Raw genomic sequence first — 26873 nt, 5'->3', positions numbered from 1 at the left:
CCTGTGTCCTCAATCCCACACAGTAACCCCCTGTGTCCTTCCCCCCAAGGTGACCCACTGTGTCCTCCACCCCCACTGTGGCCCTCTGTGTCCTCCACCCCCCACATTGACCCCCTGTGTCCTCCACCCCCATAGTGACCCCCTGTGTCCTCCATCCCCAACAGTGACCCCCTGTGTCCTCCACCCCCACAGTGACCCCCTGTGTCCTCCATCCCCAACAGTGACCCCTTGTGTCCAGTGATGTGCTCAGTGCCCTGCTGTGTACCTCCTGATGTAGGGCCCCATGATGTGCCCTACTGTATGCCCCATGCCCTGTGTTGTTCCCCGTGCCCTGCTGTGTGCTATGTGATGTGCCTTACTGTGCGCCCCATGATTTGCCCTGTGTCCAGTGATGAGCCCATTACGTGCCCTGTTTTGCCGCCCCCTTGTAATATGCACTGGTGTGCCCCATATTGTGCCCTGCTGCTCCCCATGTCAGTCCGCTCCTGGACAGGAGTATCTGTAGTTTTCAATATACTCAAGATAAATATATAGAGCACTCTGCAAGTACAGATGCACATATTTTATTTAAAAACATGTAATGTACTAATTTACTTTGTAAAGAATAGCTGCAGGTGCAAACATAAAAAACAAAAACAAAAAAAAAACATTTAATGATTGGATGATGGAAATCAGCAGAGCGCTACCACATTTGCCAAGCTCTGGGTAAAATTTGTGTAACTGATCTTGCAAAGTGTGCAGTCTATTTGCCTTTGGTAAATCAGCCCTGTTACGCTGGGCCTTTCCGTTATGTTGGGTCTTTCAGCTCCATCCATTTGGACAAGTTCTGTGATCATGTCCATCTTCTTACGGTTGCTGGCCGGTCTGCCCCGGCTCTCCAGTAAGTCCTTGAGGGTGGAGCGCTTCAGCCGTGCATACTGAGACTCTATTGTCCTGTGTCCTTGTAGCTGTTCTTCTGGTGATGGAATTATCCCACTGCTAGCCACCAATTGTAACGGTCACCACCGTTTACGACCTTCCATCAACTATGACAGCTCATCTGACACACAGGCAAACCAGCAGGCATCCCATTTCCCAGAATAACGAGACTTGCTCCATGTTCTCTGGTTTCAAATGTAAGACAACTTTTAATGGTAACTTTCAGTCTTATATACAGTACAAGGCATGCAAGGAACAATCAACTCCCCACCCACACATCACACCATGGGGGGCTTCAATAACATTCTTTGAGCTAATTACTAAACATTCTAGACATCTCGGCGCCGGGCTATAATTATCATGACCTAATCACTGCACGTTCCTAACAGAACTCAAACAAAACACCATCACACAATGATCTCTTCTCAATCCACATCCCTAGACAGACGTTCTGTCTCTGTATACAGCTTGACAGAAAGGTATTCACACCTCTGAGCATCAATATGTTAACAGTCTTCACAGAGAGATGAGTCATGGAATATTCTTTGCAGGCATTAAGGAATATACTGTAGATCACTGTCCACGCCAAAACAATCCAACATGTGTCCCCCATCTCCTGGCTCAATCTGTGCCCAAAAGTCACTCCTGTTACAAGCCCCTATGTGTGTGAGGCAATGATCAAAAAATGCTGCACCGCCACATATCAGAAAATACATTCACTTGATAAAATCAAATATAGGCATGAAAACAAAGAAATGTAATCTAATAAAAAATATAAATACAAAACTATTTCAGATCTAGAATTATATATAGGAAATCAGAAACCTAAATAAATAAACTATATATATATATATATATATATATATTCGATCTGATGCACCAAAACAACTTATTTTAAGGGACAGGAAATGGAACAAGTGCAGCGCTAATAGTAAACTAATATAATGTAAAGCAAGCTGAATGCAGTATAGAATATAAATGGTGAATAAACATAAAATTAACACCAATGCATGTGGGTAAGTGCTAATACCAAATAAAGCATAAATAAATGTTTTACAGCAAGCTTAAAAACTCTGTCTCAATGGTGAATAAACATAGCATTACCACCAATGTATGTGAATAAGTGCTAATCGCAGGCTGGACAGTCAGTGTATTGATCCACTAGGCCAAAAAGCTGGTATAAATCCTGACGTTTAAGCAGATAATATCATTTGCATGAATGAAAAAAAAACGCCACCACAAAAAGATGAAGATGGGTACCCTTACCGTGAGATGTGGACTCCCCCACGTCAGTGGTGAGTCAAACAGCAAAAGGGTACTATCTGCTTCTGAAGGTGATCCCTCCACTGGACGGCTGGTCAAGGATTTCCAGAAGGTGATGCAGTCAATGGCCCGTGATGTAGGCGAGTCCGTGATGAAGCGGCAAGTTGATAAGGTGGCCCCTCACATAGATGGCGACCAAAATGTAGACATGGAGATCAAACAAGGAAAGAAAAGAAAAGGAAGCCTCCTCATGGCATAGATCAAAAATGGTTTAATAAAAAATGGTTGTACTACCCCAGTTGAAGTTCAATAGAACGAAACATGTTGGGTTTCTCTGCCTACCATTGCGCTTAATCAATTTTTTTTATCTTGTGATCACAATTTTATCTATTGTACACACCAGAGGGTGTTTTGTAGTACAACCATTTTTTATTAAACCATTTTTGATCTATGCCATGAGGAGGCTTCCTTTTCTTTTCTTTCCTTTTTTGATCTACATTTTGGTCGCCATCTATGTGAGGGGCCACCTTATTAACTTGCCGCTTCATCACGGACACACCTGCATCACGGGCCATTGACTGCATCACCTTCTGGAAATCCTTGACCAGCCGTCCAGTAGAGGGATCACCTTCAGAAGCAGATAGTACCCTTATGCTGTTTGACTCACCACTGACGTGGGGGAGTCCACATCTCACGGTAAGGGTACCCACCTTCATCTTTTTGTGGTGGCGTTTTTTTTCATTCATGCAAATGATATTATCTGCTTAAACGTCAGGATTTATACCAGCTTTTTGGCCTACTGGATCAATACACTGACTGTCCAGCCTGTCATGCATATGACACTGATTATTCACACTCCTGCATGTTTGTGAGATCTCTATTGAGACAGAGTTCTTTCATCATTTGTTGCAAAGACATTTTTTCATTCATGCCCTATTTTGCGATTAGCACTTATTCACATACATTGGTGGTAATGCTATGTTTATTCACCGTTGAGACAGAGTTTTTAAGTTTGCTGTAAAACATTTATTTATGCTTTATTTGGTATTAGCACTTACCCACATGCATTGGTGTTAATTTTATGTTTATTCACCATTTATATTTTATACTGCATTCACCATTTATATTCTATTCTACATTCAGCTTGCTTTACATTATATTAGTTTACTATTAGCGCTGCACATGTTCCATTTCCTATATCTTGTCACAAATTTTCAGTTTGTTGGTGCTGGCAGCTTTTTTTGTTAGTTTCACTTGTTTCGGCAGCGCAGTACTATACACCCTTTTTTCCATTTATTTAAAGAGACGCTGAGAACTTTAAAAGTGTATGTGCAATTGTATGAAGGAAGACTTCAAACAAGCTCAGTTCTGGAGAGGTGGCTCGCACACAGCAAGGCTTCCCTCAATGGGCATCTGACAGTAGCTCAATCCATAGAAATACAGAAAAGAGCACTAGAACAGAAACAGATGAAAGAGTGCACGATACATTTTATCATTGGTAAATAGGGCCTATAATAACATCCAACACTGCACAACACCACTCCCCCTTCATCAGGGATCAGCACAGGAGGCTCCTCCATTGCTGCTCAGCAACTGTCGGGAAACCTGTCCTGACAAACGTCATGCTCAAAAGAACTGAAATGCTACAGGTGAAAATAAGTATTTTAATATAAATAATAATGGCAGTTGTTTTATGATACACAGAGTTTATCACAGAGTTTTAGAAAAACACAGAGTTTTAGAGAACTATAATATTAGCAATATTTAATGTAAACAAACACACAAATGTCTATATATACTATATATACTGTGCATATATACTGTGTATATATGCTGCTAGCCCTGGTCTGCTTCTGTAGGATGCTTAAAAAGGTAGAATGGCTGCACATCCAGAGGTTCCAGAACGTCTTTATTGAAAACCTTGTAATAACACCAGGGACACCAGTCACATAGATGCATTTCACACATACAATCTGTGCTCAATCATTACTAAATGCTGGTGCATGCTTGTTCCCGAGCCCTGCTCTATATATCCATAAGACACATACAGCTGAGGCTCTGCCCGCCCTGCTCTCTCCTTAGTGGCTCACTGACTGTGATTGACAGCAGTGGGATCCAATGGCTCCTGCTGCTGTCTCAGCCAATGAGGAGAGAGATCCGGGGACAGCCGAGGCTCCTGCTTTATGGTGGCGTACTCAATGTTAAGTATGGCCGTCGTTCCCACATTGAAATTAGAATTTTTTACGTCGTTTGCGTAAGTCGTTCGAGAATAGGGATTTGCGTAAAATGACGTCACCATCGTAAGCATAGGCTTGTTCCGGTTTAATTTCGAGCATGCGCACTGGGATACCCTCACGGATGGCGCATGCGCCGTTCAAAAAAACGTTGTTTACGTCGGGTCACGTCGTATTTACATAAAACACGCCCCCATTACATCCATTTGAATTCCGCACCCTTACGCCCCAAAGATACACTATGCCGCTGTAACTTACGGCGCAAATTCTTTGAGGATTCGAAAAAAAAAAAGTTACGGCGGCGTAGTGTATCTTAGATACGCTGCGCCCGGCGTAAAGATGTGCGGAGGTACGTGAATCTGCCCCTAAGTTCATAAAGAGTCTCCTGATCTGTTTTTTCACTTGGACTTTTTACCCTTTTTGAAACTCGTCTCTAGACTCGCTCTATCTTATCAATATATTTTTGTAGGTGAGGTCTCCAAAACTGGACACGGTATTCTAAACAAAGTCCAACTAAAGCTCTGTATAGGAGAATCACTATAGGGAAAATTACTATGCTTTCCTGGTGTGCAATGACATATTGTTTATTAATAATATAAGGAAATGGCTGGATTTAGCAGCATTTTAAATCTATGGCCACCCTATACTATAAATATACATGGTGTTATACACTTTCTGTCTAGATTAGCAGCATGTGAGAGTCATTAATACATTTATACAGACTTAAGTTGACCCAGTTTAGGAAAAGAGAGAAAAGTTGATAGAAAAAGGAATACAGAAGTAAGGTAGGTTCGGGAGGGAGAGAGTGAGAGGGCGAAGAGGGAGGGTGCCAATCAGCAAGGCAAATGTCCAAACTCACAAGAGCGAATTTTTGCATTAAGTAGAGCTCACAAAACCAATCCAGATACTGTATGAGTAGAAATGTATTGTTTTCTATTTATCACTCAACAAGGCCCCTTTTGATGCTATAGCTTGGACCTGGAATCAAGGAGAGGAGTGCAATTTCAGACCTTCGCAGAATAGTGAGGACTGTGACTTCTTCGTATGTGGTTGGGCAAGATCAGGGAGCAGGACCACCAAACTTGGAACATGGCCCCCCTCTCCTATTTACCATCAGCACAGGGAGCAAAGCGGAAGTAAATATTTTCCACGGAATGGAGGGGCATTTGTACAAGTATGTTAGCTCTAGACTCCCAGCTTGTACAGCCTTTACGATGGGGTATAGGCATACCTCCCAACATTTAGAAAATCCTCTGCGGGACATTCTTGTTGAGCAGGGGGGGGGGGGGTGATTTGCCGCGGATTGCAGTTGTTGAGCTTGAGCCGCAGATTGCAGTTGTTGAGCGGGGGGGGGGGGGGTTGGGGAAGTCGGATCTAAGTTGTTGAGCGGGGGGAGCCTCTCACCTGTGCACAGCGTGTTGTTCCTCTTCCCTTTAGCTGCCACAGTCCACACAATCGCTCCGGTCAGCATGTCTCCCCTCCAGTTGTTGAGGGTGGGGTCAAAGGAAGTCAGATCTAAGTTGTTGAGGGGGGGGTTCCCGTGAATCAAAATTGTTGAGCGGGGGACCGGCAGATTGCAGTTGTTGAGTGGGGGGTTGAAGGAAGTCGGATCTAAGTTGTTGAGGGGGAGGGAGCCTCTCACTTCTGCACAGCGTGTTGTTCAGCTGCCACAGTCCACACAATCACTCCGGTCAGCATGTCTCCCCTCCCCACGTTTTTCTTCTGCTTCAGTGCTTCCTGTGCGGGGAAAATTAACCCCTTTGCGGGACTGCGGGAAGATGCAGTCTGTGCGGAAAGTTCCCGCAGAATCCGTTGGTGGTTGGGAGGTATGGGTATAGGTAGTCTCTCAAACATAGAAAAGTTGATACATGTAAGCTTGGGAGAGAAGACCACGTTTGCCAATATGCGTGTCATAGGCCTTACACAAGAAGGAATTTTAGATATTTTTAGCAATAAGGGAGGTATGCAAAATGGGAGGGTACAGAGGAAATGTTGGCCCTGTGGGTAAACCTAGGGTGAAGAAGTAAAAGGGACGAGTGTTAGAGAGGACTCCAAGTCAACCCACAATTTGTCCTTACCATAAAATATCTAATCGATGATGTGGGTCAGCAGTGTGGCCTTCTAGTATATTTTCAAGTGGGGGAGCCCATTGTTTGAGTTATTTAAATAAATAAATAACTTGTGCATCATGTTCTGCAGGTCTTCTGTAATCCTACATAGCTAAGCCTATTAGACAATGAGAAAGAAAGAAAGACTGATAAATAAAGGAATATATTAATGCATAGATACAGAATAAAGGCCAGAAACATAAAATAAATATTAAGGCGCATTCACAACATCTAAAGGGAAACAAAACTGAACTCATTCAAATTCTTGTTCCCCAATGGGGATCCATGGTAGAATGTATACATCAGAGAATGAATGCTGATTTTTAGAAAAAAAAAAAAAGCTTTTTAATATTACAACATAATATAAAAGCGTAGCATGAAAGCAAACAGTGCAAAGTGCAGTGCTTTGAATAATACTCTTTGTCACGCACTATACAATGGTGCAGTTCTTTGCCTTTTTCCTTTTATGTTTTGTACCTCTACTGTGTTTAATTGAATATAAAAAGCATGATTTATGATGTAAAACAGCCTACTTATTACTGAACAGACATTGACAATAAAATTACTTTGTATGGAAAAAAAATTACAAATTCATTGCATTGCTGCAGAGCTTAAAGGGGTGGGTGTCAGCCTGTCAGTGCTCAGACCATATGCCGCACGCTGCATCAAATTGGTCTGCATGGCTGTCACTCCAGAAGGAAGCCTCTTCTAAAGATGATGCACAAAAAATCCTGCAGTTTGCTGAAGACAAGCAGACTCAGGCCCTGTACACACGATCAGTCCAAACTGATGAAAACGGACTGAAGTTCAGTTTCATCGGTTCAAACCGACCGTGTGTGGGCCCCATCAGTCCGTTATCCTTCGGTCCAGAAATTTAGAGCTTGCTTTAAAATTGAACTGATGGACTGGTAACCGATAGATCAAAACTGATGGTTGGTACGCAAAAGCATCGGTTCCAAACCCGGGCATGCTCACAATCAAGTCGACGCATGCTTGGAAGCATTGAACTTCATTTTTCTCTGCACGTCGTTGTGTTTTATGTCACCGCATCGGCAATTGTTTTTATTTTGCACACTTGTCTATGGACAGTAACAGGTTCACTTTTTTGGTAGCGCAACTATCTCTGTTACACATTTCTTCAGTGTTGTCACATGAAAAGATAAAATATTTACAGAAATGTGAGGAGCGTACTTACTTTTGTGAGATACATACATATATATATATACACATTGGCCCAGATTCACGAAGCAGATACGACGGTGTATCTCGAGATACGCGGCGTAAGTGTAGATGTGCGCCGTCGTATCGATGCGCGGTACCCACAGAAGCACATACACGTGAACTTAGGCTTCACCCGTCCAACGCAACTGTCCTCCGCCGGCGAAACTTAGGCGCATATTTAGGCTAGGCGTATTCTTCGTTCCCATTGATTAGCTATTCAATTATGCAAATGAGGGCGAAATGCCGATTCACATGCGTACGATTGTCCGTCGTAGGCTACGCGCGGTGCGCGTAAGCTGCTAGCCCGATCTAAAGTTACCCTTCATAAAAGCAGGGGTAACTTTGCAACGGACTTGCACAGGTCAGCTGGAGAGCAGCAACAGCAGCAGCGTGACAGAGGAGCTGAGCAACAACACTTGCAGGACAACACATCTGTGTGCCAACATGTCAGGGGCAGCCGTGGTCATAGTACTACGGCGTCTACGAGCACGCAGGAGGAGGAGGAGGGCACAGGAGAGGGTACCCCGAGATCGCATGGACCTCTTTGGCATGGTGGAATCGGAGGTGTTTCGCTTGTTGAGATTTGACACTGAAGCCATCATGGAAATAGTACGATCCCTGCAGGATGACCTCACCAACCCAACACATCGATCACAAGCAGTGCCGCCACTGCTCAAGGTCATGGCAACCCTGCATTTTTTGGCCAGTGGATCATTTCAAAGAACCAGTGGAAATTTGGCTGGGATGTCCCAATCCACAATGAGTAGGTGCGTGCACCAAGTTGTACCCGCCATCCTGAGACGGATGTCCCACCACATTGTGAGACCCACCCAGGAGGTCCAGCAGGCAAAGGCAAGAACCGATTTCTATAAAATAGCCAGATTTCCACGCACTGTGGGGGCCATTGATTGTTCTCACGTGGCACTCCAGGCCCCCCGTGACGCTGAGCATATGTACCGTAACAGGAAGAATTGGCATTCCATTAATGTACAAGTAATAACCGATGCTCAAGGCCTCATATGGCACGTATGTGCTAAACACCCTGGAGCCACCCATGACAGCTTTATCTACCGGCAAAGCGACATCCCAAGACAATTTGAAGAGAACGTGTATGGGGACAGCTGGCTGGTTGGTGAGTGACATGGGTGTCAGGCATTACTGTCCCCCCCCCATGATGCTGACATCACGAGGGGCACATGCATGACTAACATCCTCCTGTCTTTTCCCTTACAGGTGACTCTGGATATGCCCTGGGACCCCATCTCATGACTCCATTCCGGAACCCACAAACACCAGGAGAAAGAAGCTACAACGAGGCTCATATACGTACCCGGGGAGTGGTGGAGCGCACGTTTGGCCTCCTGAAGTCACGTTTCCGATGCCTAGATAGGTCTGGGGGTACACTGTTGTATGCCCCAGACTTTGTGTGCCAGATAATCGGGGCATGTTGCATTTTGCACAATTTCGCAATGAGAAGGGGCCTGCAGATTGAAGTCCGTCATGACCTGACCCCCGAACCAGACATTCCCCCCCCCACCCGAGGGTCCCCCGTCTGCAGAGGGAAGAGCAGTCAGGAGATGCCTCGTGGAAGGCTTATTTTCACGTGCAACACGCACATGAAACATGTCACAATGCTAATGCACGCATGCACCCCACTGTGGTCCCTAACACACCCCCCCCCCAAACACCAATAAATTGGATTAGACCGAAGTACACCGTGCGGTACTTGGGAGCAGCAACGCCACGTCAAGGCTCCAATTATGTTGCTGTATGTTTTTCAGAAAATATTTGTCAATATATATATCCCAAATAAAAATAAAATAAATACAACTCCAATCGAGTATCATAATAAACAAATATCACTCATATCATGAGTATCAATTAATAACCAAAAATCAAATAGAATATAAAAATAAAATTATATAAATGGCACTCATCTGGCCCGACGTGTACTACGCCTAGTGCCAAGGCTCCGTGCCCTCTGTTGCCTGGGGGCAGCCGCGGGTGGGGGGGGTGGGTCATTGGGAGGAGGAACATCCCCCGGTCTCTCCCTGGCTGCCTGGATACCCTCTAAAGCCAGGGCTATGCGGGTGAGGACCGCAGTGGTCTGATTCCCCACCGCCTCAATGGCTGCTGTATTGGCCTGTATGGCCACTCCCAGGCTCCTCACCTCTGCCACAAGGCCTGAATTAGTGTCATCCAGGTCCCTAACGCAGGTCACCAACGCAGTGCTGTTGGCACTGACCTCCTGCACATTTTCACTAATGGTGGCAGTGAAAGCAGCCTGGGTCTGCTGCATGGAGGCCAGGCTGGCTGCCACCCGGCGCATATCACATGCAACAGAACCCACATGTTGGGTCTGCCTGGCCAGGTCCATAGCCAAAGTGGCTTCTAAGGCATCAGGATCACCCCTCGTCTTCCTAATTGCCTTCCTGGGTGCAGGTGAGGCTTGGGGACGAATGTATGGGGAGGACCCTGAGGGAACTTCCCTTAGGGAGGATGGGCTTCCCAAAAGGTCGGAGGCCCTTAGGGGGCTTCCCAAAAGGGTGGAGGCCCTTGGGGGGGTTACAATAAAGTTGGAGTCCCTTGGGGGGGTATCCCCTATGGAGGTATGGGAGGGTCCAGCGACGGTGGTCTCATCCCCCAGATATATGCCATCATCCAGGTGCCCGTGCTCCTCCTCCACTTCCTCTAATGGAGAGGTGTGGACACTGGTATCCTGGGATGGGCTTGGTTGGCCAGCAGCCGAGGATGGGCCCGCTTCATCCTGCACATCTGTGGATGACACAAAACAGTAACATGTTGGTGGACCCACACACTTGTCACATATTCACTCCCCCCCCCCCCCCACATGCTATACACCAGATAAAAGAAAAAACACACTCACCTGTCCTCAAGGGCTGATCAACTGACTCGAAGCCCTCCAGGCCCTCCACCTGCTCCTTCTCCAGGCACCTGGCAATGACCTCCTCATCAGGTGTCAGTCTTAGTTTCAGGGCTGGTCCACCTCCGGTGCCCCTACTGTGTTTTTTTATCTTGGCCACCTTCTCCTTCACAAGACGCCGCAGGTCGTTGATCTTCTTGGCGATCTTGTCTGGGGTCCGGTTGGCATAGCCAAGGGCACTCACCTCCGCAGCAATCTGTGCCAAGATTTGATCCTTACGGACCTTGCTGGTCGAGCCACTTTCCTTGCCGTGGAGGAACTTGTTATACTTCCTCATGGCATCTATAATCACCGCCTTCTCCTCAATAATAAAGTTTTTTTCCCTCCTATCTTTCGTGCCAGCCTCAGACATCTTTTTTGATCTGAACAAAGCAAAAGTAGCCACACCAAACGACCAAAACCAGCAGGTGTACTTTTGCACTTGACTGGCGCATGTCCGGGCGGATTTATGCCCTGGGCGGAAACGGTGGGCTGGGTTATCGTGGGGGGGAATACGATCGGCGAATTGGGGCGCATGCGCAGTGGGACGCGGGGGATGCGATCACGTGACGGCGCATGCGCCGTTCGTTCGGACCTTAATTTGCATGGGGTCACGATTCATTTAAATGGATCACGCCCACCTCCTTCCCAATTTGAATTACGTCGGGTTACGCCATCAAAAGTACATTACGATGGCGCATCGCAGCGCGCATTTGCTTGCTGAATAGGCTGCTTGCCTCTCTAAGTTTCGACGGTCTAGTGTATCTGCATTGCGATACGCCCGCCTATTGATGCGCTGAGCTTCGTGAATCTGGGCCACTGCCTTGAAAAAGTATTAATACACCTTGAAATTTTCCACATTTTGTCATGTTACAACCAAAAAATTGTATGTATTTTATTGGGATTTTATGTGATAGACCAACACAAAATGGCACATAATTGTGAAGTATAAGGAAAATAATAAATGTTTTTCAACATTTTTGACAAATAATAATGTGAAAAGTGTATTCAGCCCCCTTTACTCTGATACCCCTAACTAAAATCTAGTGTGTGTAATTTAATTTCAGTATAAATACAGCTGTTTTGTGAAGCTCTCAGAGGTTTGTTAGAGAACCTTATTGAACAAACAGCAACATGAAGGCCAAGGAACAAACCAGACAGGTCAGGGATAAAGTTGTGGAGAAATTTAAAGCAGGGTTAGGTTATAAAAAAATATCCCAAACTTTGAACAGCTCACGGAGCACTGTTGAATCCATCACCTGAAAATGGAAAGGGTATGGCACAACTGCAAACCTACCAAGACATGGCCGTCCACTTAAACTGACAGGCTGGGCAAGGAGAGCATTAATCAGAGAAGCAGCTAAGAGGCCCATGGTAACTCTGGAGGAGATGCAGAGATCCACAGCTCAGAATCTGTCCACAGGGCAACTATTAGTCGTGCATTCCACAAATCTGGAGCCAGAGCTACAATGGAATGGTTTAGGGTACTTTCACACTGGGGTATCGCGGGCCTTGGTGGTAAAGTGCCGCTATTTTTAGCGGCACTTTACCGTCGATTTTGCCGTGATTTTTGGCCGCTAGCGGGAAGCGTTTTAACCCCCACTAGCAGCTGAAAAAGGGTTAAAAAACATCCACAAAATGCTGCTGCAGCGGCGCTTTGCAGGCGGTTCTGAGGCGCTGCCCATTGATTTCAATGGGCAGGGGCCCTTTAGGAGAACTGTATTTGGCTGGCAGGACTTTGCGGGTGGCAGGACTTTTTTTACCGTCTATCACATAAAATCCATTTACGTTTTTGGTTGTAACATGACAAAATGTGTAAAATTTCAAGGGGTATGCATACTTTTTCAAGACACTGTATACAGTATATAGTAAACATTCTGGTTTGATGGACATTGCATATACTTTTTATATCATCTCCTTAAAGGACTTGGCATTCGCAACAAAATATTTCAAAAGTCAGAATTCCCTACTTGCAGTGTGCTTCAGTATCAGAAATACTTTAGTCTAAGTCTAAGGCTGGGTTCACAGCAGGGGCCTGGTGCATCCCTGTTCTCCATTTCAGGGATGAATCGGCCAAATTTTTGCCTGAATAAGGCCCTGGAATGGAGCAAAAGAGGCACAGGACCTCTGTGCAATGCAGCCACCCCAGAAATATGTGAACCGCCTCTATAGAGAGCCGGTCACAATCTCCTGTCATGCGAATTTGATGAGGGTTTTACTAGTGTGAACCTAAATTGCATCTAATAGTTTCTTATATATTTTTAAGACCATATTGGCAAGATCTCTCTGCTTTAGTAGTGTGCACATCTGCTGTGCATATCATACTCATTACTGAGTATGAAACTAGGGGATCTGGAACATGCAAATGTGGTTGGAACACCCAAAAGATCCATGTGGACAGAAACAGAATCCGTAATTATATCAGGGAGGCTCTCCCTGTTCAAGTATGTCAGGCACGTAACAAGCTAGGGGCCCTTCCACCCATAACCAAGGCTGGATATAGACATGTGTAGGGATGGGCTGCACCCCCAGATTCCTTTGTCCCCCCCCCCCCCAGGCTGCTCTGGACACTGTGGGGGGCAAAGAAAGCGCTCCTCCTCCTGTACCGATTCCTACACTGCTCACAGAGCTTGGGGAAGCAGAATGGTCAGGTTGGTTTTTCCCCGCACTAGACATAGTGCAGTACCGATACCCCCCCCCCCCCAGCATGGATCCCCCCATGGCTCCATTGCAGCTTCTGGCTTCTCTTCCTCTCCTGTCAGCTTCCAGTTCTGCAGGGGAGCCACGGAGGAACGTAACTTTTCCCAATCTAAAGTTTCCCCCCAGGTGTTACCACCCCCCTCCCTGTACTTCCCCCTGACTGATCCCCAAGTGCTCTATTCCTGTAGTGCTGCTTACCATATTTCCCTCCTCCCGCTCCCCCTTTCTTCTACAGCTACTCCTGGGGTGGGAAATCAGTGTCATTTTTATCATGTTAATTACAGTGAGTGACTGGTATCGATTGTTCCTGTGTTCATTCATCACTAAAGCATAGTAAACACAGTTTACTATGCATTAGTATGTGAATGAATAGGAGCCTCTCTGCAGAGGCTTCTATTCATTTATCTACAATGCAGCTGAGGCTGCAGCGAAAGGGGAAAAAAAGTAAGACCTCGTTCACACTGGGCATACTACAGTATACACTTGTGTTTACCAATACGGAGAAGCTCAGATTTTCTATGCATCCCTGTGCACACATGCAGTTCCACACAGGACAAAGCCGCTGATCTCGAATTGACATTCATGTGGGTGTTGGTGCATGTCCCTGAACTTACACTAGCTGCATTCGGGACTGTGCATCCACACCCACACGGATGTCATTTCGGGAGCAGTGACTGTGTCCATGCATGCACTGCATCCCAATTGACATGAATGGAATTGCCTGCACAGGAAAGCACAGAATACCCGTGCATCATCATGTGTGTAAACACAGGGCCAGATTCTCGTAGTTTGGCGTATTTTTGTGTGGGTGTAACGTAACCTATTTACGTTACGCCTCTGCAACTTAGACGGGCAAGTGCTGTAATCTCAAAGCACTTGCTCCTTAAGTTGTGGCGGCGTAGCGTAAATAGGCCGGCGTAAGCCTGCCTAATTCAAATTTGGAACAGGGGGGCGTGTTTTATGTAAATAACTTGTGACCCGACGTGATTGACGTTTTCACAAACGGCGCATGCGCCGTCCGTGGAATATCCCAGCGTGCATTGCTCTAAAGTACGCCGCAAAGACGTATTGGTTTTGACGTGAACGTAAATGACGTCCAGCCCCATTCACGGACGACTTACGCAAACGACGAAAAATATTCAATATTTGACGCGGGAACGACGTCCATACTTAACATTGGTACGCCGCATGTACGCCACCATATAGCAGGGGTAACTTTACTCCGGGAAAAGCCTAACGTAAACAGCGTATCTGTACTACGTCGGCCGGGCGTACGTTCGTGAATTCGCGTATCTAGCTGATTTACATATTTCTAAGCGTGAATCAGCATACACGCCCCTAGCGGCCAGCGTAAATATGCAGTTAAGATCCGACGGCATAACAGATTTACGCCGGTCGGATCTAATAGAAATCTATGCGTAACTGATTCTAAGAATCAGGCGCATAGATACGACCGCCCAGACTCAGAGATACGACGGCGTATCTGGAGATACGCCGTCGTATCTCTCTTGAGAATCTGGCCCACAGTCTGTACACAGGCTTACACCCATGTGAACAAAGCCTTAGTTGGAATTCTACAGCATCTTTGTAAGTGATGTTGTGTTTAGTTGCGCTAATAATGATTTTAGTGTATTTTTTTGTGAAAAATATTGATTTGATAAACATTTGAGCATCTATTGTAGAGATTACACTGGCTCAGTGACCTTTTTTTTACTGCACCTCCAGATTAGACAGGCTAAATGCAAATTAATAAAATATGAGCAGACTGGGGAGTGAGTTAAATATGTCAGCATTTATAAATGATGTGAATATATAAATAACATTCTTTTATTTTTTATTTCTACAGTGTGCCGGGCCCGTCCTGCTTGCAGCCAGGTGTACAGTTTTTTCCATTCTGCTGACCCCTCTGCCTCCAGATTGGAACCCTTGCTTGAAAAGGCATTCCACGTCCTGCCACCTTTCAATGTTCCTAGATATCAGAAGGATCCTTTAGGAGATGGAAAATCATATCTTTTAGGTAATGCACATCATTACAATAAAGTGATTAAAGGATTGACATCATTTAAAAATCTCCTTCAGATTACTTGGAGCCCTTTCACAAAAAGGACTTATTGTGCCAACCAATTCGTCTTGACCATGCACCCTGTGGTTCAAGACTCCATTTGAGGTTCTACAGAAATAGTGTAGTTTCCCTGGATTTTTGGAAGCAATATTTATCCAAAAGCATTATTCTGGGAGACAAATGTAAGGGTACCAATGTATAAGTAAAAGGAATTATGTGGGTACCACTGAAAGCTACAATGGGCTTACAGTATCATAGTCAAACATCATGAAAGCTGAGTACCTCTGCTTAATATGATTTATGGATGATGATTATGATGATAAGATCTCATCAGACTTGGGTTGATCCATACTGTCTTTTGCATTGATTACTCAGTAGACAGCCTCCCCAGTGCACCATAACACTTCAGATACCAGGAAACCTGAAAAAGTACTTGTTACAGCCAGCCAGTTAAATCCTGTACAAGTGCTGAGCCTGTGTTTGTAATACAAGGAGGCATTCTTGATCCAAAGTTTTTTTCTGGACTTTCTGTGCACATGCCTATGCATGACTCTTTGTGCACATGCAGCTTTTACACTTCACATTGCTGGTACACCTCTAGCAGTAGGTATCAGATTTTAAAAATGGTTTCCCAGCCGTACAAACAACCCATGACAATATTAGTAAATTACAAGATCCCGTATCAGCTAATCAGAATTAGCATTGGTTGTTATCAGTCAGGATACTTTTCACATCCACTATGTAATTTAGTAAGCGTATTTATTTCAATATACAGTAAAACCTTGATTTGAGAGTAACTTAGTTTGAGAGCGTTTTGGCAAGATAAGCAACATTTTTAAATACATTTTGACTTGATATACAAGCAATGTCTTGATATGCAAGTAGTATCATGTCACAACTAAGTATAAAAGGGAAGCGGTTACATTTAATGAAGGAACAACATTTAGCAAAATATTGCTACACTTAGAGGCGCCTCTCTTCTCTTTTATACTCTGTAGCTCCTGCTGGATTTTGGTTCTAATCCCCTTGTGGAGGCTTTAAATTGTGGATGGCCATTTTATGGTTACACAACCTGGTCACAGTGCTATCATTTTATACGGACTATAAACTCAAGGACTTATGCATAAATATTTGTGGAGCAAATCATTTGAGTTTCCATTATTTGTTATGGGGAAATGTGTTTTGATATACAAGTGCTTTGGATTACAAGCATGTTTCTGGGACAAATTATGCTCACAATCCAAATATTTTATTTTCAGAAAATAAATATTACAATTCAGTACATTACGGTACTTCTCGTTATGAATAAAATCTGGTAGATGGCCTATTTTGTAGATAAATTAAGACATATCATTAAAACGATAGATATGGTTTTAGAGTGTTAAAAAATTAATATGAAGAATTTAAATAAGAGAAGTTTCTCCTATAAAGGCCAACTAATAAACAAAGACATTTATATCCTCCTGGTGCCCCTTATCAGGAACTAACTGCACCAGTGGAGGAAACCTCTCACCATACTTGCAGTTTTACTTAAAGATCCCCGGAATAGCCAGGCTAAAAGAGATCGGCCTTATTATCTATGAAAGAGGATATTTTATCTATCATTTCAATGTATAATCAGAAAGTAAAAAAAAAGGGGGAGATAGGTCTCCCTCAGAACATCACCAGAAATCCCTATAGGAGGGAAAAAATAAAAAGAAGAGGGAAAAAGTATGAGAGAAAAGGGAAAGAAGGGTTAGGAAGGGGGGGGGGGTAGATAGGGAACGTGCCTAACTTAGAGTTATGTAGGAATCGGAGGAACACCCTGGGTAAGAGAGATTCCTAGCCCAAGGTTCCCAAAGGTTTTCGAATTTCGGAACAGTATCAGTTAGAATACTAGCTAGCTTTTCTTGAGTCATTATCCAAGATATTTTTTTTTTGGCTTCCAATAAAGAAGGTTTAGGTTTCTTCCACGCTTTGGCAATTGTAAGCGTGGCTACTGTGAGAATATAATGAATTCATTTTTGTGTAGTTTTTGGTATTTGAGGTATGTGAGCATTTAGGAGAGCTATTGAAAGAGACCTAGAAACCTGCCAACCAGGGAACTTGGAAATCATAGAGAAGATTTTGCCCCAAAAGGGGCGGATTCTAGGACATTCCCACCAGATATGGGTCATTGACCCTAAAAGTTGGCATCCCCTGAAACAGGTCAGATCAGCTGTAGGGTATATAGATGCAAGTTTAGAGGGGGTTAAATACCACCTGGTTATAACCTTGATAATAGCCTTCATCAGTGAGACATTTAGAATACCATTGAGGGACTTTGAGAAGGCTCTATGACAGGTGTCTAGGTCCAATCTATTTTGCAGCTAATTTTTCAGGCCTCCATATATGAGGATTTCACTGTAGGGTGAGTGAGGCACACAAATATATTACAGATATACCTCCCCTTTGCCCCCTGGCCTGGTCACATCAAAGCTCATATTTAGTGAATTGGAGGGGGGGTGGTTTTTCCTTCCAGACTAGTTGTAAAAATTGTGAGATTTGATCAAAACAAAGTCTTTCGGAATCAGGGAGTTCCAAAGTTTAAACACAGTGGTTTAGAGACAAAGGCCTTCCAGAGTAGAAGAACTGTCCTATACGGTATAGTCCCTTGTCCACCCACCACTTAAATGCTTCTAAATCCAAACCAGGGGGAAAATCCGGGTTCCCCAGCAGATTTGCATGTGGACGTCCTGCAGAAACAAGGGCTGAATGATTTCTAAGGCTATCCCAGAGCGCAAAGGATTGTGATAGTATGGGAGGTCTTTTTTTGGGTAGACACCATAATAGATAGTTGAGAGAAAAATGCGGTGTAGCCTGTCTTTCAATGTTGAGCCAGTCCGGTTCTTCTGATTTGGAGTATATCGTAGCTAACTGTGCTAGTCTAGCAGCAAAATAATATTTATGTAGATCAGGGAGACCTAGGCCTCCCTTATTCCTATGGAGGAAAAGGGTGTTTTGGGGTATTCGATATCCAGATGAGCCCCGAGTGTACTTGAGTATTTTACTCTGAAGTTTTTTCAAATGGATTTTTTGGATGGGGATAGGAAGCGACCTAAGGTAATATTAAATTCTAGGGAGTAATGTCATTTTGATCGAGTTGATTCTACCCAGCCAGGAAAATTCGTATTTGGACCAGGATAAAAGGTCACTTTCTAATTTCTTGAACAGTGGGGGATAAGTGTGTGTTTATAGAGTTTCATTATGGGCTGTTAATGTAATACTTAAATATTTAATTGAGGTGTCATTCCATTCAAATTTAAATGATTGCTTTAATAAGGAAACCTCAGAGAGAGTGAGCGAGACATTAAGGGCTTGTGATTTTGTGTAATTGACTTTAACGGCCGAAATCTTAGAAAAGTTGTGTAGGACTTGACAGATATTGGGAAGGGAGATCAATGGAGAGGTTACAAATAGGAGTATATCATCAGCAAAGAGTCTGCATTTGTGAATTTGGACTCCACAAGTTACCCCTTTAATGTTTGGGTTTTGTCGGATAGCTATTGCCAGAGTTTCTGTGGCTATTGCAAAAATTAGAGGTGAAAGTGGGCATCCTTGCCTAGTGCCTCGTGTCATGTTAATTGGTTTAGAATAGTAGCCTTGTAAATGAATTAGCGCCTTGGGATGAGAGTAGAGGGAATGTAGAAGACCTGTAAATCGTTCCCCGAAACTTCAACATTCTATAAGGGTGAATATGTATGGCCAAGACACTGTGTCAAAGGCCTTTTGTAAATCCAAAGACAAGAGGAGTCCCTGCTGTCTCGTTCCTCCTTCCCAATTTGACTGTAGTATTGAAACTATTCTAATTGCTCTTCTTATTTGATCTGGGCCTTGTCTGCCCTTATGAATGTAGGTATTGATAAAAGGTGCCAAACGATTGGACATTATTTTTGACATTATTTTTATATAATTATTTATTAGGGAAATAGGGTGATAGTTATTAACTTCCTCAGGGTTTTTGTCTGGTTTAGGGATAACTGTGATATATGCTGTGTAAGGTGCATGTCCAAGGGGACTCTGTGTTTTAGCGTTAAAAAAATTGGTCAAATAGGGTGCTAAGATGCCTACAAAGGCCTTATAATAGGGGATAGATAATCCATCAGGGCCTGGAGCTGACCCTTTTTTAACCACTTGCTTACTGGGCACATAAACCCCCTTCGTTCCCAGGCGAAATTTCAGCTTACGGCACTGCGTCGCTTTAACTGACATTTGCGCGGTCGTGCGACGTGGCTCCCAAACAAAATTGACGTCCTTTTTTCCCCACAAATAGAGCTTTATTTTGGTGGTATTTGATCACCTCTGCGGTTTTTATTTTTTGCGCTATAAACAAAAAAAGAGCGTCAATTTTAAAAAAATATTTTTTTTTTACTTGTTGCTATAATAAATATCCCAATTTTTTTTTTTTTAAACGTTTTTTTTTCTCAGTTAAGGCCGATACGTATTTTTCGACGTATTTTTGTAAAAAACAAAAAAACGCAATAAGCGACTGGTTTGCGCAAAAGTTATAGCGCCTACAAAATAGGGGACAGAATTATGATTTTTTTTTATTATTTTTTTTTTTTACTAGTAATGGCGGCGATCTGCGATTTTTATTGGGACTGCGATATTGCGACGGACGTATCGGACACTTTTGACACAAATTTGGCGCCATTCACATTTATACAGCAATCAGTGCTATAAAAATGCACTAATTACTGTATAAATGTGACTGGCAGTGAAGGGGTTAACACTAGGGGGTGAGGAAGGGGTTAAATGTGTATCCTAGGTGTGTTCTAACTGTGTGGGGGGAGAAGGGTGACTGGGGGAGGTGACCGATGCTGTGTCTCTATGTACAAGAGACACAGATCGGTCTCCTCTCCTCTGACAGCACGTGGAGCTCTGTGTTTACACACAGGTGTCCCCATCACAGTCCCCCTTTACATCAGGTGTCCCCATCACAGTGCCCCTTTACATCAGGTGTCCCCATCACAGTGCCCCTTTACATCAGGGGTCCCCATCACAGTGCCACTTTACATCAGGTGTCCCCATCACAGTGCCACTTTACATCAGGTGTGCCCATCACAGTGCCCCTTTACATCAGGTGTCCCCATCACAGTTCCCCTTTACATCAGGTGTCCCCATCACAGTGCCCCTTTACATCAGGTGTCCCCATCACAGTCCCCCTTTACATCAGGTGTCCCCATCACAGTGCCCCTTTACATCAGGTGTCCCCATCACAGTGCCCCTTTACATCAGATGTCCCCATCACAGTGCCCCTTTACATCAGGGGTCCCCATCACAGTGCCACTTTACATCAGGTGTCCCCATCACAGTGCCACTTTACATCAGGTGTCCCCATCACAGTCCCCCTTTACATCAGGTGTCCCCATCACAGTGCCCCTTTACATCAGGTGTCCCCATCACAGTGCCCCTTTACATCAGGGGTCCCCATCACAGTGCCACTTTACATCAGGTGTCCCCATCACAGTGCCACTTTACATCAGGTGTCCCCATCACAGTGCCCCTTTACATCAGGTGTCCCCATCACAGTGCCCCTTTACATCAGGTGTCCCCATCACAGTGCCCCTTTACATCAGGTGTCCCCATCACAGTGCCCCTTTACATCAGGTGTCCCCATCACAGTGCCCCTTTACATCAGGTGTCCCCATCACAGTGCCCCTTTACATCAGGTGTCCCCATCACAGTGCCTCTTTACATCAGGTGTCCCCATCACAGTGCCCCTTTAAATCAGGCATTCCCGTCAGAGTGCCTCCTTACATCAGATGTCCCCATCAGAGTCCCCCTTAACATAAAATGTGCCCATCAGCATGCCCCTTAACATAAAATAAGGGTCACGCTGATGGGCACATTATATGTTAAGGGACCCTCTGATGGGCAAATTTTATGTTAAGGGACACCCTGATGGGCACATTTTATATTAAGGGGCACTCCGATGAGCACAACAAAACGTGCCCCATAACATAAAATATGCCCACCAGAGTGCTCATTACCAAAAATGTGCCCATCGGAGTGTCCCTTAACATAAAATATGTCCAACAGCGTGCCTCTTAATATAAATGTGCCCATCAGTGTGCCCCTTAACATAAAATAAGGGTCACGCTGATTGGCACATTTTATTTTAAGGGGTACTCTGATGGGCACATTTTATTTTAAGGGGCACGCTGATGGACAAAATATAATTTAAGGGGCACGCTGATGGACAAATTTTATTTTACGAGGCATGCTGATGGACAAATTTTATTTTAAGGGGCACGCTGATGGGTATATTTTTAATGTGCAAACTGATGGCCACATTTTATGTTAAGGGGCACTCTGATGGGCACAACAAAATATGTCCATCAGTGTGCCCCTTAACAAAATATGCCCATCAGTGTGCACATAAAAAAAATTCACATCAGCGTGCCCCTTAAAATAAAATTTGTCCATTAGAGTGCCCCTTAAAATAAAAAAAGGTGCCCATCAGCCTGACCTTTAATTTATATATGCCCAGCAGTGTGCACAATAAAAATACTTGATCACTAGTTAAGTGTATAACACATACCTTGCATGCAGGAGGGCACATCGAAGGGGCGGAAGCTGCGAGACATTGGGAGCCAGGACCCGGGAACCCCGTGACATCACGCCTCTACTCGCAGGGGGAGCCGGGAACCGCGAGCAGCAGGGGGCGGGGCGCGCGTGACGTCACGCCCCTACGCACGCCCCGTGAGTCAACTTTTGCTTTTGCTGAGACCTGCGGTGAGGAGCAGGGGGCGGGCACATGCACGCAGCGTCAGTGGTTGCTGAGGAAACCCGTGATCCCAGCAAACCAACGCTGCCATTTACATTATACTGGCGGTCCGGGAAGAAGCGTCACTCGGTCCGGACTCGGACCGCGGGCCGCCATTTAGTGACGGCTGTCCTAGACCATAAAAGCAGATTCAAGTAAATTTTTGTGTGTGGTGTTTAGAGTTGGGATGGGGACGTCATCCAAGTACCTAGCTATTGAGTTTTTGTCAGGCTGAGAAGGAGAATTATACAGGTCAGAGTCGAAATCATGGAATGCCTCTAGGATTTTGACCAGATTGGCTGTAGGGAGTTGACCCGATATCCTGGTTTTAGGCTTAGTATGTGTTCTTATTCTGGGAGAGAGTTTCACAGCGAGTTAAGATCCCATTTTGTTTGCGTGTGTATAGAATTTTTTCCTGCTCCATCGAATTGTCTTTTCTGCTTGTGTAGTGAGAGCAAGATTAAAGTGGATGTAAACCCACTCTCATCCTTTCTAAACTACTGCCATAGTGCTGATCTATAAGGATATAGATGCCTCCTGCATGTATCCTTAGCTGTCAAATGTCTCCCCTCTGTCTGTTATAAGAACTGAAAAACTGCAGATTCTGTAGGTGGATCTGTTGTCTGGAGCTCTGATGTCAGTAGACTCCCGCCCTCCTCTACATTCCCTTTGTCAACATGCATTTTTTCCTATCTATTCCTTACACTAAATTCTGTTATGATCACGAACATCCAGTCAAAATCCAGAAAAGTAACCACATGACATTAGAAAAGGAGTGGGGGTGGGAATTAAAAAAGAATGCCTGTCTCCAGGCTAGTGCATGAGATATGTAAATAACGTGTCACTCACAGCAAGGGGGCAGAACGGACTAAGGTTTTTCTCTGTAAGTCTGTTTTATTTCACTGAACAATAAAAGAGGATTGCTCAGATAATTTTACCTTGAATGTAAGCCTTATGGGCAGCCCAAAACACTTCAATTGAAATATCACCTGTGTCATTGAGAGAAAAATTGAATTCAATTGAAGCCGGACTTGACAGAATGGACTCATTGAGTTTCCATTGACCCTGTTTCCTACCTAGAATGTTAGAACAGATAGATATCATTGCTATTGAGTGATCGGAGAGGGCGGTGTCTTTGATGTGCGCACTAACTATAAAAGGCAGTAAGGGTGTAGGCGTAAGAATAAGGGGCCTGATTCCCAAAAAAGCTGCCTAACTTAACTTTCAGCAGTTAAGTTACACTGACTTAAAATCTCTACCTAAGTGCCCGATCTTCAAAGCACTTACCTAGAAATTTCAGGCCGTGTAACTTAAGTGCCGCCGTCGCAAGGCGGTCCTCCTCTTCGGGGGGCGTTTAAAATTTAAATGAGGCGCGCTCCCGCGCCGGCCGTACTGCGCATGCGTGTGACGTCATTTTCCCGACGTGCAGCGCGCGAACGTAATTAACGCCGGCGGCTTTGAGAATTGCGACGGGACACTAAAGTTGCGACGGGTGAAAAAAAATATACGCGCCGGGAAAACAAATAATTATAAAAAAAAATGACAGCGTCGCTCAGCATGCATTCCTGAGAGGGAGAACTCCATGCCAATTTTCAAAGAAAAAACCGGCATGGGTTCCCCCCCCCAGGAGCATACCAGGCCCTTAGGTCTGGTATGGGTTGTAAGGAGACCCCCCCTACGCCGAAAAATCGACGTAGGGGGTCCCCCTACAATCCATACCAGACCCGTATCCAAAGCACGCTACCCGGCCGGTCAGGAAGGGAGTGGGGACGAGCGAGCGCCCCCCCCTCCTGAGCCGTGCCAGGCCGCATGCCCTCAACATGGGGGGGTTGGGTGCTCTGGGGCAGGGGGGCGCACTGCGGGCCCCCCCACCCCAGAGCACCCTGTCCCCATGTTGATGAGGACAGGACCTCTTCCCGACAACCCTTGCCGTTGGTTGTCGGGGTCTGCGGGCGGGGGCTTATCGGAATCTGGGAGTCCCCTTTAATAAGGGGGCCCCCAGATACCGTCCCCCCACCCTAAGTGAATGGATATGGGGTACATCGTACCCCTATCCATTCACCTGGAGGCAAAAAGTAAAAGTTAGTAAACACACAACACAAGGGTTTTTAAAATAATTTATTATTCTGCTCCGGATGCCCCCCCTGTCTTCTTTATTAGCTCTATTACCAGGGGGGGCTTCTTCTTCCACTCTCCGGGGGTCTTCTTCCACTCTCCGGGGGTCTTGGGAGTTACCATCAAGACGCTGTCACTCCCCCTGCTCTGGTTTAAAGTGATGTTATCAAGCCATCGCCTTATCGGTATATCCAGATCCGATTGATGTGGTTCCACCAACTTACATATAGTCTATATTGACCCTCTAAGCGTATGCTTATTAGGGTTCAATACTTCCGGTAAGCCTCCCCTCCTGGTGGTGGTTAATTTTGCACAGATTCAAGCATTTCATTTCACCGTGGTGTATAGAATCGTCCAGCATAGGAGATCATTTACCAGCAGTGTATTTTTCAGTGACTCACTGCTCCTTTGATTCACCATATATGGACTTTTCATTTGTTCACATTGTAATGTGTTGTTGATTCACATTTGCTATAACACGTTTAATATCATCATTTTCAGCGCCACTTAATTGTTTTTTGTATATTTTCACACTTTCTTGTTTCACTAGATTGTTTGTGGCTGCTCATCACACTGATAGCGCAGATTTTTTCTTGTTTTTTGTATCTTTGTGTGCAGGGCCGATCCTAGGGTCACCTGCGCCTGGGTGCAGAAATATTTTTGGCGCCCCTACAAGGGCGTGGTCACCTTACTAACTCCTCCCCCTTTACACGTGTTTCTATGGCAACAATTCAAACACAGAGATGCTCCCCTAAGGGGGTTGAGAGAGAGAGAGGTGGGGCTGAGAGAGAGAGAGAGGTGGGGCTGAGAGAGAGGTGAGGCAGAGAGAGAGAGAGGTGAGGCAGAGAGAAAGAGAGAGAGAGATGAGGCAGAGAGAGAGGGGTAAGGCTGAGAGAGTAGTGGACAGAGAGGGGGCTGAGACAGAGGGTAGTGGACCGAGAGGGGGGTGAGAAGGTGTAGTGGACAGACAGGGGGGCTGAGTGAGAGGGGCTCAGAGAGAGGATAGTGGACAGAGAGGGGGGTTGAGAGAAAGGGTAGTGGTCAGAAGGTGGATCTGAGAGAGAGGGGGGCTAAGAGAGATGTGGGGCTGAGAGAGGGGGTGGTGGACAGAGAGGGGGCTGAGAGAGAGAGGTGGGGCTGAGAGAGAGGGTAGTGGACAGAGAGTGGGGATGAGAGAGAGGGGGGCTCAGAGAGAGGGTAGTGGACAGAGAGTGGGGATGAGAGAGAGAGAGGGGGCTCAGAGAGAGGGTAGTGGACAGGGAGGGAGGCTGAGTGAGAGAGGTTGGGCTGAGAGAGAGGGGGGCTGAGATAGATGTGGGGCTGGGAGAAAGGGTAGTGGTCAGAAAGTGGATCTGAGAGATATGTGGGACGGCTGAGAGAGAGAGGGCGGCTGAGAGAGAGAGAGAGGGCGGCTGAGAGAGAGAGAGGACGGCTGAGAGAGAGAGAGGACGGCTGAGAGAGAGAGAGGGAGGACGGCTGAGAGAGAGAGAGGGAGGACGGCTGAGAGAGAGAGAGAGGGAGGAGGACTGAGAGAGAGAGGGGGGAGGACGGCTGAGAGAGAGGGAGGACGGCTGAGAGAGAGGGAGGACGGCTAAGAGAGAGGGAGGACGGCTGAGAGAGAGAGAGAGAGAGAGGATGGCTGAGAGAGAGAGAGAGAGGATGGCTGAGAGAGAGAGAGGACGGCTGAGAGAGAGAGAGGACGGCTGAGAGAGAGAGAGGACGGCTGAGAGAGAGAGAGGACGGCTGAGAGAGAGAGAGAGAGGACGGCTGAGAGAGAGAGAGGACGGCTGAGAGAGAGAGAGAGAGGACGGCTGAGAGAGAGAGAGAGGACGGCTGAGAGAGAGAGAGAGAGGACGGCTGAGAGAGAGAGGACGGCTGAGAGAGAGAGAGGATGGCTGAGATAGAGAGAGGACGGCTGAGAGAGAGAGAGGGAGAGAGGACGGCTGAGAGAGAGAGAGAGAGAGGGAGAGAGGACGGCTGAGAGAGAGAGAGAGGACGGCTGAGAGAGAGAGAGAGGACGGCTGAGAGAGAGAGAGGGGACGGCTGAGAGAGAGAGAGGGGACGGCTGAGAGAGAGAGGACGGCTGAGAGAGAGAGAGGGGACGGCTGAGAGAGAGAGAGAGGGACGGCTGAGAGAGAGAGGGGACGGCTGAGAGAGAGAGAGAGGACGGCTGAGAGAGAGAGAGGACGGCTGAGAGAGAGAGAGAGAGGACGGCTGAGAGAGAGAGAGGACGGCTGAGAGAGAGAGAGAGGACGGCTGAGAGAGAGAGAGAGAGGACGGCTGAGAGAGAGAGAGAGAGGACGGCTGAGAGAGAGAGGATGGCTGAGAGAGAGAGAGAGGACGGCTGAGAGAGAGAGAGGACGGCTGAGAGAGAGAGAGAGAGAGAGAGGACGGCTGAGAGAGAGAGAGGACGGCTGAGAGAGAGAGAGGACGGCTGAGAGAGAGAGAGAGAGGACGGCTGAGAGAGAGAGAGGACGGCTGAGAGAGAGAGAGGACGGCTGAGAGAGAGAGAGAGAGGACGGCTGAGAGAGAGAGAGGACGG

The 26873-nt window shown here is 45.8% G+C and overlaps 1 protein-coding gene across 1 annotated transcript in view; it reads left to right on the top strand.

Moving 5' to 3' along the window:
- PITPNM3 (PITPNM family member 3) overlaps nucleotides 1-26873 on the top strand; it is a 762997-nt gene that overhangs the window by 691564 nt on the left and 44560 nt on the right. The window contains exon 10 of the mRNA XM_040338476.1: nucleotides 15214-15384. Within this exon, the coding sequence (XP_040194410.1) occupies nucleotides 15214-15384 (171 nt within the window). The remainder of the gene's footprint in view (nucleotides 1-15213; nucleotides 15385-26873) is intronic.

This window comes from Rana temporaria, chromosome 2 (genome assembly GCF_905171775.1).
Source record: "Rana temporaria chromosome 2, aRanTem1.1, whole genome shotgun sequence".
NCBI lineage: Eukaryota > Metazoa > Chordata > Amphibia > Anura > Ranidae > Rana > Rana temporaria.
Note: the sequence above shows the minus strand (reverse complement) of the source record. Positions and strands in the feature narration are given on the sequence as shown.